General features: G+C 40.5%; 1 protein-coding gene across 2 annotated transcripts in view; it reads right to left on the bottom strand.

Annotated features, from left to right (window-relative positions):
* The window catches only part of kcnn3 (potassium intermediate/small conductance calcium-activated channel, subfamily N, member 3), an 87,158-nt gene that overhangs the window by 13,255 nt on the left and 56,976 nt on the right, over window positions 1–16,927 (bottom strand). For both annotated transcript variants that reach the window (XM_061716890.1, XM_061716889.1), the window contains exons 5-7: window positions 16,164–16,285; window positions 14,245–14,386; window positions 4,219–4,329 (exon numbers count right to left, since the gene is read on the bottom strand). In XM_061716890.1, coding sequence (XP_061572874.1) covers window positions 4,219–4,329; window positions 14,245–14,386; window positions 16,164–16,285 — 375 coding nt within the window. The remainder of the gene's footprint in view (window positions 1–4,218; window positions 4,330–14,244; window positions 14,387–16,163; window positions 16,286–16,927) is intronic.

Raw genomic sequence — 16,927 nt, 5'->3', positions numbered from 1 at the left:
CAGGCGAAAAAGAGAAGAGACAGGTCGCACAACCCTTTAGGCACACTAAACGGGTCACATGTCCACGCACACGAACACACGCTGTGATGAGTGAGTTGTGGTGTGTTAAAAATGGGACTGTACCACTAATGATCCATGAGGCTTACGTGTGAATTAAAATGCAATGGACAAAAAGATGTGGAGGGAGGTTACAGTGGTTACAGTGCTCCCATTTGGCTAGTTGTGTAAACACTAGAAGGCATTTCAGCTCCTTATCTCTGTCCATCTTAATCTGCAAATACTCAGAAAGCTTTGATTGGCTTTGAATATGCTACAGGGATATCTAAAAGTGTTCCTCATGAATCAATGTCAACTGTAGAGTGTTTTCTGAAAAAAAACCCATCTAACATCTTCTTTAGCAGCATTCAAAAAACTTGACTCTTTCTATCATGTTCAGTCAATTGGTTTATTGCTTCAATGAGCTCTATTTGATAGACACTGTAGTACCATTAAAAGCCAGGAAACAGCACTCCACAGACTTTGCAAGTGCAGTAAGTGAATCCTGCTTTTTTCCTGGTATGGAGTGCATTCTGCCAATGTCCAAGTGATACTCTGCCGTGGACTTCTAGTAGGGCTTTGAATTATCCGATACATTAGTCTGGAGACACAAGAAACTGCTGTGAGCACAGCACCCGCCTTTTAAAATGCACCGCAAACACAAATCATCACACAAACAACTCCTGAAGTGCTTCACACCGCACAGACAGGCGGACTGCATTAGCCGTTATTTAATTAACATTGTTTTAATCCTATCAAAGGAAGAGACTTTGCTTCACTGAGCGCTGAATGAAAATAAATTTGTTCACTGAACTCTAAATGATGCATCAACCTTTCCTGATAAGCTTATTAGGTCTGCACCTTACATGATTTCATCATTTCAACTTCCTTTATAACGTCTGATGTGAGGATGAAAGCAGATATCTCAAAAGGTTCAAAAGGGACATTAAAAAAAAAAAAAGGCAATTATATGTTGGCCAGTGTTAAAAATAAAAAAAGAATAAAAAATGTATGTTTTTGAAACTGAAATGATAAGTTTGGTAAACATCTAAGAAAATAAATGAATGAATACTGAGCGGTGTAAAAGCTGGATTGGCAGCAGTGGCTGGCTTGCTACCATTTTAAGTCTGATTCACAACCACACCCAAGACTCATTACAAGATCCCTTCTTCAGATCAGCTGAGCGCTGCCCTGCTTGGCATTTAACTGACATTCCTGTTAATCCCTCAAAGGCAACGAGACAGCGTTTCATTGAGGTAAAAAGCTGAAGTGTGTGCTGTTCTGTAATATTTGTGTGCATACACATATACGATGGTGGGAAGATGGGGAATCTATTATTGCATTATTCATTACAAAGCTTTGACTGATTGTTGTTCCCTTGTTACGGTGAGATAACAATGGATGCCCCCAGCCTTGTATATCAATGAGGACACAAACCACTTCATTCATAGGTCTTTAAGTGAAAGCGGGAGATAAATACAGCTGCATATACCGTCGACCTTTTGAAGAGAATATAATAAAAGACTACGTCGCATTGTGCTGTGGGAAATTGCTGCGACACCTCCTTGATGTAAAGAGAGGCTTTGTTAAGACTGTGACTTACTGATTTAGCGTCGAGATTCAATTTTAAAATCATGACATCTTTATCTTCTTTTTTGGCTGCTATAACTTGGAAGTCCGAGCATTTAATTGAAAGGTTGACAGTTCAATTCCTGTATCAAGTCCACATGTAGAAGTGTCACTGGGAAAAACACTTAGCCCCACATGGCTTTTCTTGCATTCATTGTTGTGATTGTCTTTATGGAACAGAGATAGTTTAAGTTCTCTGTAGCAACTACACGTGGCCTACGAACTGGACCTAAGCTGTCGTAAGCGTTAGTGTCGCCTTTTGTTTACTTTCTTTATGTAGCTCATTCAAAAAAAGCTAATAAAGCATATCTTACAGTATGTTAGATGGAGCTGATAAATGATGAGTTATATTTACTGATTTTGCAGCAATATTACTTTCTACCCTGGTGTGAAAATGATGATGAAGAAGTAGTAGTGGGTAATATGTTGAAGGAAATGCAATAATACCAAGTGTACTATTTTCCTTTACTCTGGACAAAGTCATCTGTTCAACATAAGAGTGTCATGTGGGTGAATGGGTGAATGTTGCCTGTAGTCCAAAGAATTCTGTGTTGCCTGTATCATTTAAAAATAATGTGATCAACATTATATATACAATAAATGTTGTAAATATTGTATCACAAATTAAAAGGGACATATAAAAGCACTGTTACTATGTTTGAGAGCATGTATTTGGGTGTTTGATGTGCTTAAGTCAAAAACTCACAATACAACCTTGTTGCTTTGTTTAAGGCCACCTGAGTAAAAATGTGTCTTACATTGAGCTATTCAGATATGCAGGGTACTGTGACATCACAGGTCAAAATCAGAGTATTGTAGAGTAGTTATCCGTCCTCTCTGTCTTTATTTCCACCCAATTTCACATCATGTGCACATAATGAAGGCACACTCCACGGGAATGGGGGGTGGAGCTGAGTGGCTGACTCCGCCCCCTAAAAGGTGGCTACTATAAATAGGGCAGTAAAGAAATTATTGAAATGGGACCTTAAGAGATCCTGCTAAATTTTTTGTAAAGGTCACAATAGGTCTCCTTTAATACATCTCTCAGTAATTAAGACTTAAGGACTTGTTGTAAATTTTCTAAATGTCAGTGATTCCCAGTAAGATCTACCACACTGGGTATGTCTGTAATCGCCTTGGGTTATGTGGAAATATTGTAGGACAGCAGAATAAACAGTCATACTGGATCAAAAGCTGGTGTGAAGCTGACATTTAGAATATCTACCCGAGGTGTCAACTGCACCTCACAAAATCAAAATAGACTGGAGCAGCTCGACTTCAACTTCTGATGTAAACACTGTCAACAATTTTAAACAAAGTGAAAATATCAGAACCTACCCCTAACCCCAATGTTATTAAAATGAAACCATTTAAGTGTAGAATCAACCAAAATGAAGTTACTTATTCTCAGCAAGTTGACACTTCATTCTTCACAAACCCAAGAGCCGGGAAATGAAAAAAATCAAGATGGAAGAGAGAACAATGAAAAACAAACTGCTATTAAGATCTTATTTGTTCACGATGGCAAAGATATAGGCAATCAAAGACACAATTACATTGTTTTAAGCAACAAGATGCATCTTTAAACTTTGTCTGACATTTGTCATGCAAATTTGATACTACGTCTATTACTACTACTTTTATTATATATATATATATATATATATATATATATATATATATATATATATATATAAATATAGATTATAGATAGATATATATATATAAATATAGATTAATGCATGGCTGGATAGGTACTAAGAAGTCCTCGTCTTTTCTTTGACAGTCAACAAGTAATCACAAATGCCAAACATTAGCTTGTTATTTGTCATTGATGTAAGCATGTTAAACATCTTGAGAAACCAGGCTCCGGTCGACCTGAGCAGACATGGCAGGAAGATGAGGTGGCTCCAATGGACACAGAGCTAGATCGGCACAGAGTGTCAATATTTCATCCAGGCTCAAAATATTGATTACCCTATCCTGCTCTGTCACCCAGATAACCCTGCTGCCATAATGTACCCTACATATTTGATATGGGAGCTATTTTTAAAACTTGAGTCTTTCAGCTCTATGAAAAATTGAAAAGGACTGGAGGATGGAGGGAGTGAGAGATGGAGGGAAGGAGGCAGGGAGGAGGGAAGAACAGGAGAGGACACAGAGTGGTGGAGAGAGACGGAAAAGGATTTACTGTAAGAGAGACAAATGTCAGAGGAAAGGGGAGGAGGAGGGATGGCCATGTAGGAGGAAAATGATTGGAGATTGAAATAAAAAAAGAGAGATGGTAAGTGAGGGAGCCATACACGGAGAGCCAGATAGAGATGACCTTTTATTGCCTTCGCTCGCCGAAATAACATGGTATTCTTTCACAACAATACAGGGTGATTGTCAGGAAGCGTTAAAAATCCATTTAACTAGGCTCTCAACTCCTGATATAGCCTCGAATATTGTGTAAAAACACCCAAATTTCAAAAACCAATTATATTTTTGCTTCATATTGGTTATTTTGCAGGATACTCATTCACACCACAGACAACATACAAGGCTACACACCCTTTTGGTGAGTTGTGTGTCCATCATAAAGTTGTGTACATGCTTCTCAGCCTTGGTCAGCTCCAGCTTCCTGGCTACTACGGCAACCACCAGAGCTGTACAGCCTGCACCCTGAGAGAGAGAAAAAAAGGGGAGGCAGGGAGGAAAAGAAAGAGAGTCAGTCAGTGCAGATAAGGCATATTAGTGCATTTTGGATGAATAGTTAGCCCAACAGATTGAAGAAAGCAAGGAAAAATATGAGAATGGGAGGTGAATGACAGAAGGAGAACTGAAAGTGGGAGAGGAGGGGATTAGGAGCGATAGTTCTGTTCCAGATCCACATTTCTTCATGTTAAGAGGCAAGCCAAGTCTATTTTCGCTTCCAATCCATCTGGTGTGAGATGCTTTCTATATCGACTCTATATGTAACTGGAAAATATAAAAAAGAAAAAAAAAAGAAATAAAATATAATCAAAGATTGACACCACCTACTTTCATTTAATTATATGCTGTCGATGTGAATTACATGGTGTCAGTCTTCACCTCTCACTGGAGGCTTGAGGACTGCAGGAAGTGTAAAAGTCTAAAACACAGAGCAGTTTGTCTGTATTCCAGCTCAACCCACATGGGGAATATGGCAAATTCATTTGGGAGAGAGTGACAGCAATCCCTCAACCAAAAAGGCATGCTTGAGAGGAGAAGAGGAGCAGAACACAAGGAGGAAGGCAGACTTAATTAACTTTCAGATTAGACCCTGTTTTGAATGGGGCTGCTGAGTGCTCACAGGTTCCACTGAGGGGCAGGCACCCAGAGAAAAGAAAGGGAAAAGGGAAGAAAAGATAAAGAGTAAAGAGCTATAAGTGAGTCTAAACGGAGAAGGAAAGAAGCATCGAGTGTGGCTGGAGAGATGAATAAATACAGGAGGTGAAGGTATCTGCATGCAGAAGGAAGAGAGAAAGATGGAGAAGAATGCAATGTTAATGAGGTCACTATCTCCTGATAAGCAATGAATTAAGATTAAGAGTGTTTGATGAGAGTGTGCAAGTGTCGTCCTTCCTGCCAGTGAGTAGTTGCATCTCACAGTAGGAGAGAAATGGAGGTAGAGAATAACAGATATGTGAGGAGACAAACACGAGTTAGAGCGGGTGCGTCGGGGAGCATGCAACACTCCTGAAATGTGTAGCCAAGACATCATCATGCACACTCTTGAAAGAAAAGACAGGTTTGCCAAAAATAAGTTTGGCTGGGTTCAGCGAGATGTAACGCACAAACAGGCATTAGTGCCCACGCCTAAAGACTCATCCACTCTATTTGTGTTTATTCAAAAACTATGAATAAAATATGATGAGAGCCAAAGGAAAACCCCTAGTGCATTCATACACGGCTGTGCAAAGGAAAAGAAAAAAAAACCCTCAATGAAGAGTGAATGATGAATAGTACAATAAGTAGACGAACAGCGCAGTGTGCACGTTTATGTGCTCCACTAACATGTGTGCATGCGCTGAAAATTGTCCCCTTCGGTCAGAAACAGTAGGAAACTGATTGGCTCATCAGGGCTGCCTCTGTATGTGTGTGTGTGCGCGCGTGTTTGTGTTAATGAGTTTGTGCGTGTACATATAAGAGTTTGTTTGTGCATGCTTCCATTTGATTCCAGCAGGGTTCCCTGTGCAATCTCCAGAGTGACACAGCCGATGGTGGTTGTGCTGCTGTGATTTGTTTCATAAGCCTGCTTGGGTGTTTCCCCCTCTTCCTCCAGTACGGCGAGCCGTCTACTTCGCTGTCAGAGCAGAGGGAATCCCCCGTCTGTGCATATGTGCAACATCCACGTGAAGAAATGGAAGACAGTTCACTCCAAACCTCGCAAAAGCCCTACTGTGGACTTCTGTTCCCTCATTTGCACATAGATAGACACATCGTGAGTAATGTGGGGGCCCTGCCAAGAACATGTGGAGAGGGTGGGGATCCCGTACTGATCCCCCAGCTTTAGATTAGATCAACACTCTTGAGCCTTAGCCCTGGTTTCCCCAAGAAAGGAAGAAAGGACAACATTCAAAGGCAAAAAAAACACAACACATGATAACACAATTTCAGACTGTAAAAAATTGACTCTTCCTTTTGACAATACAGAAATTAATTTAACCTGTATTGTTTGTAATGAATAGCAGGGGGAGAAAATGTATTTCTGATTGTCCAGAGGTCCATGAAAAACACAGCCGATTTTGCACTAGATTGCGAATGGGTGCTTTTAAACTTAATTTATGACATAATTTGCTCCCATTTAGAGGAAAAAAAAGACAATATAGCAGTGTATGCTCTCAGTGGAAGTTATCTTGTGACTGGAAAGGCCCTACTCTAAAACCATGCATGGTTTTTCCAGTCACTCCCTCGTAACTGCTGGTTCAATAAACTTGAAACCTCACAATGGTACTCCACAAACAAATAGTCAGGATTTATATGTGCCTGACTTTAACTGAAAAATACTCAATCCAGGAAGGCCTGTGATGGACTTTTGATTTTTGTACCCCTCCCTTTCGCCTGATAATAGGTGGGATACGTCCCGGCAGACACTCACGACCCTGAATAGGATTCATGCTAGGATTGTCAGGTTTTAAAGTAGCAGGCAGACACAAGTGCAGACGTGACTAAGTAGGGTTTAATAATGAAAACATTGTACGTAAAGACACGCAGAGAGACAGGTAAGTTGGTGTAGGCTGAAACTCACAACTAATGTGGGCCAAACAATACTATACAATGAGCTGGGACTGTGCAGGGTATTAGTAGGCAGGATAACGGGTGAAATGGAAGAGTGTGATGAGGACGCAGTCCGTGATGAGGAAAATTGAGGAATGTTGGGAGTTGTAGTGTCAGGATCGGTGATCAGAAGGCTAGCGATGCTGACTGTGGTAGCGTGGGAAGAGCGGGCATGACAGGTATAGATCATGGATGGATGAATAATCCACAAAGAAATATTATACTATTGCATTTTGTGACACAAATAAGTACAAAATAAATCGATAAAATAGAAAAATATATCCAAGGTACACCTCAGAGAGGTCAACAGTTCCTTGAAAATAATTAAGCAGTGAAAAATTTGTTAGAAAATGTGGTTGAAATCTTTGAAGTCTAGAAAATAAGACTGCTGCAAATACTTTTAAGTGAAACATATAAAATATTGTATTATTGTTCTTCCATCTGTGGAATGCTCCAATTTCATCCATTGTATTTGCCACTCACCTCATGTTCCATGTTGCCTGGCCAGCCATAACAATTCACAATAATTCTCTCCCATGTAATGGGTCTGAAATGATGGCCAGGACAGAAAGCAGACTCTGTTTGTGCCGACCCTCACCTAAGGTCACATACTGTGCGAAATGACCGAAGTAATAAGATCGAGGATACAAGCGGCTGGAATGAGTTTCCTCCATGGGGTGAGGGCAATCTTCCTTAGAGATAGGGCAAGAAGTTCAATCATCCTGGAGGGATTCGTGGGTAGATTCACTGCTCCTTTATATCCAGAGGAGCCAGCTGAGGCGGGTTTGGACATCCGATAACAAAGCCCTGGATACCTCCCTTGGAAGGTGTTTTGGGCATGTTCAGGGCCCACCCAGGACACGCTGGTGGGATTATATCTCTCAGCTGGCCTGGGAACGCCTCAGTGTTCCCCTAGAAGACTTGGGGGGAGGTGGAGAGCAAGATCTGAGCTGCTGCCTCCATGACATGATTCTGAATAAATGGAAGTCAATGGACAGAGGGATTATGTCCAATAGCCACTACTCAAAACAACCAAATGGCAGCAGAATGGCTAAAACTTCGGAGCAACAAGTTAAAGGAGCTTGAGGCCGGATTGTGGCAGGATTTATGAAAAAAATCTGTATACATTTTAAGTTTTCTAGTAATAATGTCAGATGAAGCGTTCCAAACCCAAAAGGATGAGCCCTCTAGTGTATCTCTCCTTTGCCTTGAACAGGCTGTGTGCTGCAAAATGTGCTGTAATTCGGTCCCGAATTTCCCGCGCTGGGCTGCGGATGTGACGTCACATGACGCTGCATGCACGTTCTCCCCGTTCTCCCGTGCCGGCTTCACTGTTGGCTGCAGTACCCCCAACGGCCGTCGTGGTGAAGGGTGGCGCTAGAGAGTCTCATTTTTTAAAAGGAGCCTCAAGCTCCTTTAACAATATACATACTGAAAACAGTAATTAACTGCTGTTCCCTCTCCCATTATCACTAGGGGTGCAACGCTTAATCGAAATTCTCGACAAAGATGGATAATAAAAATAGTCCCCAACAAATTTAATTATCAACATTTGTCCGCACATTTTTTTTTTTAACAGAATGATGCATCTTCATCCTTTATATCTCTGCTGAAAATTGCAATATGCACAATAGCTTTCATCCACGATTGTCACCACACATGTTTTTAAACAGTCGGGTATCGCCTCCCTTCCCATCTCTACTGAAAGTTGCGCATGTGCAATAGTACATCGCCAGGTAAACAATATGGCTGAGACTGGCAGCAAAGTTCATTAAAAGATGTGTTTTTGAAAGAAGTGTCAATCTTTCTTGTTTTTTTTTTTTCATTTTTAATTAGCACATAATTTAAACAACCTCATGCAAAAACAGAGCTAAATAGAGAGCCATTTAATAATCCAAATCCAAATAATATTAATAATCCAATTAGTCAACTAATCGCTTCAATAGTTGATGACCAATCGACTGTCAGAATAGTCATTAGTTGCAGCCCCACTGCACATCATAGACATTGGACCCAGACTAATTCTTTGTATGGAAGAAGAAATAAAATTGAACGGCTGACTGGACCATGTTTCGCATGAAGGTCAAGAGCCAATATGGTGTTAACCTCTTAACGCTCTTTATCTCTGCTTTACTCCAGCCTTTTGTGTTCCACGTCTCTTGTTCAGCTCTTCTGGATTTGGGGTATTCTTCTGGGTACTACCTAATTTTTGAATAGCTCAATTAGCTGGCCTGACATGTAAACAGATTTCCGATTGGTCATGATCACTCATCATGTCAAAAAAGCACCAGAACCGTAGATGAAATCCTCCAACCACATCACCTTAGAGCAACTACAAAAGGCTCATGCGGCATCGTCAAAACGTTTAGAGATGAGCACGCGTGTATATCTAAGTATTCATGTCTGACAACACCTGCGTCATTCAGTATGATTCAGTTTAGACAGATACCTCTAGCAATAAGCCCCATGTAAATTCAACAAAGTTCACTGTATTCACAGCATCTTTTAGTGGTCTACCCTTCCACCATCCACCCACTCACAACAACACACCACCACCCACATGCACGCACTAACACCTGGAACACCCCCAGTACGCCTCAGGGCAGTGGTATTTTCCAAATCTCAGCCTTCGTGTGTTGTCATAGTAACATCAGTGAGAATCTTTTTCCATAGAAACTCATTACAATAATTGTCAGCCAAGCATAAAAAAATGGTATCCTGTTTTCTGCCTCAACCCGTCACCCAAGCACCTCCTTCTCTCCCTTTTTCAGTCTTTTCACCTCCATCCATGCTCTGTTTTTTTCCCACTAACTGTTGCACATAATGTCTCTCAAACATAAGCTAACCCTTTTCTGTGGCCCTATCCTAACTAACCCTTTGACGATCAACAAAAATAAAACACTCTAACCACTCTTTGGAGAGCGTGTTTATGTGTGTGACAGGGGAGTAAAGTGTGTGTGGGAGCCTTATTGAGTGAGTATGTCAAGTTCTTTGTCATTATTGTGTGGGGGTTGCAGTCTGTAGCAGTGGGTTTGGTACAACCTACATCCAGCCCCCGTTTTATGTTTGTCTTTCTGTGTGTATTACAATAAAAGTCGTACTCAATCTAAAGCATCTATTGGATGATTCAGCCTATAAACAGGTTTCTGTGTGTGTGTCTTTGTGAAAAGTGTGTTTATTCAAACATTTAAAGGACTACACAGTGAGGACAATGGGTGAGCTGGCGAATACAGAGGTAGAACATGGTGAGGATTAAATAAATCACATGGAAGTTTTTGAGAGTTGTAGAGATGAGACATCAAGTTGAATCAGCTATCTCTGTCTCAATGAATATTTTCTGAGACAAGGGTATACAGTGGAAGATGAAAAGGAAATAATGAATGGAATTGTGACTTTGAGTGTTTTTGTAAGTGTTTTCTGGGCCACTTTTTTATCAAGAAAGTGGTTCTTGGATGATTTTTAGTGCACATAAACACAACACACTTAGCTTAAGTGCATACATGCTTTCAAATGAAATACAAATATGATTGTAGTGATGATTATAGGAAAATATATACATGTATTAGTGAACTGTTCTTTTCTATTCTTTTCTGGTTTTATTTTTAATATATAATTCAATGGGGTGAGCCGATGATTGAAACTAAGTTGGGGTTGTTGTCCTGTCTTTCCTTGTAGTGGTACACCCCAACACCATACATAAGCTTGGTGCTGCTTCCCTTGCCACTGTTCTCATGATGCTAATAATAGAGGTACCTCTAGGAACATTTTAAAGGAATGACGCTGAAAAGGTCAGGTGAAGTGCAGAAACTCAGTGACCTCACACAAAGATACACCAGGGTGACTACAGCAATGGAAAAGAAACAGAGGGTTAATTTAAGGATCACCTCATCCCTAAAGTTTACTTCAGGGGAAGGTTAAATGAGATTTGTTATGAAATATATTTTGCTATTTGCCATTAAGGGCACATTATGTGTGGCTATGAATAACATGCATGCAAATAGGGTGAGAACTAGCTCTGTGCTTATGTAACTTGTGCGTTGTGTATTTTGCTAATGTGCAGCAGTTTGATAAAATAATTTTAGTTGGTCAAAGAGTGAAATGAATATACACCAGAAACATCAAATACATAAGCATATCCACTCACACACTCACTGCGCCATACAACACTTCGTATTTCATACAATCTCTGTAGCCTTAAGCCTACAGGCCGGGCCACTGGGGGCTTGCCCATCATCCTCTCCACCAGGCCTTACTCCATGGTGGGGCCCCGGTAGCCCATGACCGCACAAGGAATACTAGGCTCCTTGTTCTTTCAGGATCACTCACGTAAGCAAACCCCTTCACCAAGGAAAGGTGGAGATTCATGGAGGGTGGAACGATGGTTGTGTCCATGCCATGGGACTCTGGACCAATTTTATTCTCTCACTAGTAGAGTTGCAACATATCAAGGATGATCCGTATGACATGCTTTGATGTATAAGCTGCAGATAAATGTTTCTGGCTAAAAAAGAAAAAACTGTTTTGGTGTGTGGATTTGACAGCCTTAGACAGCCAGCCGTATGGGGGAATATGGCAAACGAAATAACTTGTAATGGATGTAATGGAGCAGTGTGTCCATCTGCATTAGAAACGTTTTTATTGGTTCAGGGTAGAAGTATAAATCACGTATGGATGACTTGTACGACAGCATTGCCAAGATGGCAAAACATCAACAATATAGACTCAGATAAAATAATATCATCCCACTGTGCAACTGAGGGAGAAAAAGCCTAAGAAACTTAGGGAAATTCATTGATGACAGGACTTTTTTAAACTCTAAGAATCTGATTTATTACAACGAACACCTTCAATTTTAATTACTAGGCAAGCAAAGAAGGTATCATAGCAGCCTAATGCTAGTTTTCTTGATGAATGTATTCATTTATGTATTCAACTCTTTTCTGTCAAAGCGTTGAAATCTAAGAAGCAAAATATTATTTTGACCCGATTTGTGGATCAAAAACTGTTATAAAATCTGAACCGTAAAGTGTGGGATCCATTATAGCTCTGCTCACTACGGTCACATGGGATTTTGCCCAACTGGTCCACATGTGCTTTGGGGACTAGGAGAGAGTATTTCACCATGTCTCTCAGGTTATTATGTGGGGGGTGCTCTGGGAGTACGTTATGGGCCATTGAATCCCCATACAGACAGAGAAAGGTTGGATACGCCGTCCGGATTAGAGGTTGAAGTACTGCCTCAAGTGGAGGAGTTCAAATATTTTGGTGTCTTGGTCCCAAGCGGGAGACTGACAGACTGATCCATGTGGGATCTGCAGTAATGCAGATTGTACCTGTCTCTTGTGGTGAAGAGAAAGTTGAGCCAAAACAAGCAGTGGACCTGTGCTCCTACCCTCCCCTATGTTCACCAACTCTGGGTAGTAACTGAAAGAATGAGATTGTGGATAAAAGCAGCTGAAACGTTTCTTCTGCAGGGTGGCTGGACTGTCCCTTAGAGACAGGGTGAGGAGTTCTGTCATCCATGAGAGACTTGAATCGCTCTTCCTCAACATAGAGAGGAGCCGGTTGAGGTGCATCAGGACAGGATACCTAATGGACACCACCGGGGGAGGAGTTTTGGGCATGTCCAACTGGAAGGAGGTCCCCTGGGCATTGCTGGGTCATGCTGAAGAGATGAACTCCCTTGACTGGCTTGGGAATGCCTCATAATCCCTGGCCTCTCTGTTCAGCCATCTGGGCCTCTGTAATATGTTGCTTCTGTAAATTTGCAGAGTTGGTTCACCGAACAATTCTAGTTATTATTTAAAATGTTTGGTTTATTGTAAGGTTTTATTTGCTTCAGCATATTTAATGTTTTTTTATTTTTCAAACCATAACATAGGAAATATTTATAAAGACAAAGGTCTTATGTTTAGAAAGATTATTACAGTTAAAAACTCATAGTTATGTGTGGCTCTTGTTCAGATGATGCCATTTGAAGCTTTGACACACAAAGAACCACCTTATTTACTGAAATGGCAAGGAGAAGGAAGAGGAACACGGATTTTACAAATGATCATGACGGCAGCATCAATTTTAGCTAACATGCAACTAAAGTGAAGAATGCAAGCATTGATCCTTAATCTGAAGCTTGCTGGATCAATCCCCAAAATTCTTAATTCATAAGTAAACAAGTCCTTGGGCAAGATATTTAGCCAAACACGATCTCCTCACTTACAAGCTACATCCATTGCTATATCTTTCTGTGTATATATATTTGTATTTTATTTTATGCAGTTAATGGAAATATAACATTTGCAATGTAGCATCTCACAGCCTTAATGCTTTGAAGGGACTGAGAGTTGCCATTTTGAACACTGATATTTTACGCCTAAAGCTCTGGTCTAAGTTGCTAATTCAAAGAAGAAACAGTTTCCAGGAACTCAAATGAGCAGCCTCTGCACAGTAACTTCCATTCTTCATCTCTCCACTGTCTTCGAACACTCCCACCACTTTCCCCTTTGGCAACATAAAACATGAGCCACATCATATCCTGTGATAAGAGTATTCCCTGGCAACATGGTAAATTAGAGCCTTTCTGATTATTTCCTGACCCGATTAAAAAACATCAACAGCAGCTACCACAGTCATAAGCACATCTATTTTAATGTGTCATTTAGTCGTACAGTTATTGAAAAATCTAATTTTCTTAAATTTGAAGAGACACTCATTTCCAGAAGCTATAAAGAAAGACAAGATGAGAAAATAGACCGGGAATATATCGGCAAAAGGTAAACAAGAAAAGAAGAATAAAAGTGAGGGGAAAGGAACACCTGCGAAGGGAAGAAAAGAGAGAAGCAGTCAGGAGCTTAAGCACTGATACTAGCAGATGGATGGTAGATGGAAATAAACACATGGCCTAAGGGAAGGGGAGACGGACGGAGCAAAGAAGAAATGGAGGAATAGAAAGAATTTGATAAAATGCAAGAGTTAGGTACTGGTAAAGAAAGACAAACAAAGTGAGAAAGTGAGAGTGGGAGGAAATGGCACATTGAAAGGTAGGACCTTCATTATGCAATGAGAACAGACAAGGGAACAACACACACACAAACCACTAACATGCTCTTGTTTGGACGCCTACGCACCCAAAACACACAGAAGCACATGCTGGCTTATTCAGAGAGGATTGCCCAAATTACACATGACAACATTTCTATCACAAATGACAGAATGTTCTCTAATCTGCTGACCTTTGAACAGAGTGAGGACACTGCCTCGGGGAGAGTGTGAGGGAGACAAGAGAGGAAATGAACTGACCATGATGCCTGTGAGCAGACAGACTCCTTTGCCACAGTAGGTGTGAGGTACCATGTCTCCATAGCCAATGGATAGGAAAGTGATTGAAATAAGCCACATGGCCCCCAGGAAGTTACTGGTCACGTCCTGGGCATCATGATATCTGAAAAGAAATACCCCCGCTGTTTAATGGATAAAGTCAGCCAATAGTATCACTTATAACTAACTGAAAACATAAATGCTTTTGTCTGCAAGTGTGGGCATCACAACTACAACATGTACCCAGCAATTCTGCGTGATGCAGAACACCACAAATTATTGTATGTCTTGTCTCCATCATTCCTTCCCTACGCGCAACACAGTTGCCATAGCAACCACACCTAATACAGATCTGAAACCAAGATATTTCATAAAAGCTTTTCTACAGAAAAAAAAGTGTAGCCTTGAATGTTTGCAATAATGGATCATGGATTGAATGTGCAATAAAATGGGTTCACTCTGTGGCCTAGCACGACAAGACTGAGCTCTAAAGTCTTATTTATTTTCACGTTTTGCTTGAAGTACTCTGTTAAAACTTCAACTTTTTCTATCAATTTACCCCACCTGTACCTTCATTGCAAATTCAGAGTTTCGACTTTCTTTTGCGAAAAAGTGCAATGGAATTGGGACTAATGGCAAAGCCAGGAAGTCGCCTTGCCCAGCAAACATTAGTATTAACTTTCTGAGATATGTGAGCCATATCTCAGAAAGTGTATTTGTCAGTACTTGTGAAACATCATCAGTCGCAGGTGAAGCACACATCTTCAAGAACAGTTAAAATCTCCGGCTGTGCCCTAGCAGCATTAACAATTCATGTTTGTGTTAAAAACTTGTCCCAAGATATTTTAGACAATTTTGAACACATTTTTAGACAGATTTTGGACACAAAAGGACCATCTTTCATTTAGCATTGAAATAGGACTTAAATATGCCTTGGAGGGATGTGTACAAAGTTTTTAAATAGATGTAGTTGCTAAGATTAAGTTAGAAGTAGAGAGGTGTTCTGACCCTCCCAACTATGGAACTCACTCCCCCGTCTGAAAACTGGCTAAATACAGCGACAAACTCGCTAAGCGGGCAACACTGACGTCAGCTCAGCAGCTGAAACCACTACTCTAGGTTTTGGTTTCTGACTTCATCTTTAATGTGACCTTGAGTGGCATGCAAGGAGCCTATAAATAAAATCTATTATTCTTATTATTATTTGTATTATTAACCTCTGGATATTGGAAGTTGGTAGCTAAATCCAAAGTAGACATTTAGCTCTGTTTTGCTTCAATTTCAGAAATGAAATAAAATAAACTGCATTGTCCACCCTTTTGAAATACCTGCAATCAGTATTACAAATACCCTACACACTTTTATTAGTGTTGGGATAAACGCCATAAAGCATATGAGATTTCAGGACCTTCCAATGTCTTTCTATGGAGCTCTCCGAGCTCTGGTCCCTGTGCATAAACCAAACACTCTGTAGGATGTTCTCCAAAGGACATAATGTGAGAACAGAGCTTTTTAAAAAGAGCATGATATCGACAGTTTCTTTTAAATATATTTTAGGCATTTGAAATGTGGATGTTACAACTTATTACAATGACATTTGCATGAAAAGCCTATTAGATGGTCAACTGTTGGGCTGACTTTTCTTAACTTTTGGGCTGAACCCAGCAACAATTTCCACTATTTTCTCCTTGCCTAATCAGTGACTGCTGTCTACAGTCTTATTTGCACAGAATAGTCACATGACAGTTATCAGTTTGCCTACTACTTATCAACAAAGAAAACAAACTCACTCAAACTGACTTTAATTTCTTTGTTAATCTCCTTGGCAAATCCAAGGAAAACAGGCTGTCACACAATTAACGAAACACTGAACCAGTTCACGGAGGAGCTTATGCACTGACCTCTCACAAACTCGTACTGTCCAGGCAGCGATGATCCACAGAGAGATGCTGAAGACCAGCAGCACCGTCCCAGGGCAGATAGTCATGAGAGTTTTCATTACGAACCGTGTGTTAAAATGGACCTGCAACACACACATATGAGCACACACTCTCAGCCTTGTACATTTCAACCTGTGGGCATAGTATTTTACATATTTAAATAGGACTGAACTGACTATAGGGCTTTCAGGAGCCTTCCCAGGGGACATCTGGAGTTACAAACCGTATATCATTGAAATAAAAAAAAAAAAACACGCAAAAACAAAAAAGCAGTAGTACCAGAAGTGACTTGAGTAAGGTGGGCAGCAGAGGTCGAGCCAACGGGCAGAGAAAAGCAGAACAGCCCCATAATACCAGGCAAGAGAAGCACGATTTATTCACAATCTCTTAACTTTATCCACATTCTGCCTTATTTTCTTGCTGTTCTCGCCTTCTGCTGCTTGTTCTCCAGATTGTTTGTCTGCTTTGGCTACACTGGTTAACCACACCTGTTATTGATTACTCCTGCTCAGTAGTTAAGATCCTCTTTCCCATCTCCCAGTGCCAGATTGTCTGTCGTATTAGTGGTCCTGTGGTTTTTCCTAGTTCTTCTGTGTTGTGTTTTTGATCCAGCCAATTAAAAATAAAACTGACTTAGGAGAATAACTGGTTACTACCCGAATTTCTTGTGTCCTGCCTTTCAGTTCTTATTTTTTCTTGCAGAATGTTAACATGTTTTCAAATTA

The sequence above is a fragment of the Cololabis saira genome, chromosome 3 (assembly GCF_033807715.1).
Source record: "Cololabis saira isolate AMF1-May2022 chromosome 3, fColSai1.1, whole genome shotgun sequence".
Classification (NCBI taxonomy): Eukaryota; Metazoa; Chordata; class Actinopteri; order Beloniformes; family Belonidae; genus Cololabis; species Cololabis saira.
The sequence above is the reverse complement of the archived record's forward strand: the minus strand, read 5'-3'. Positions and strand labels throughout refer to the sequence as shown.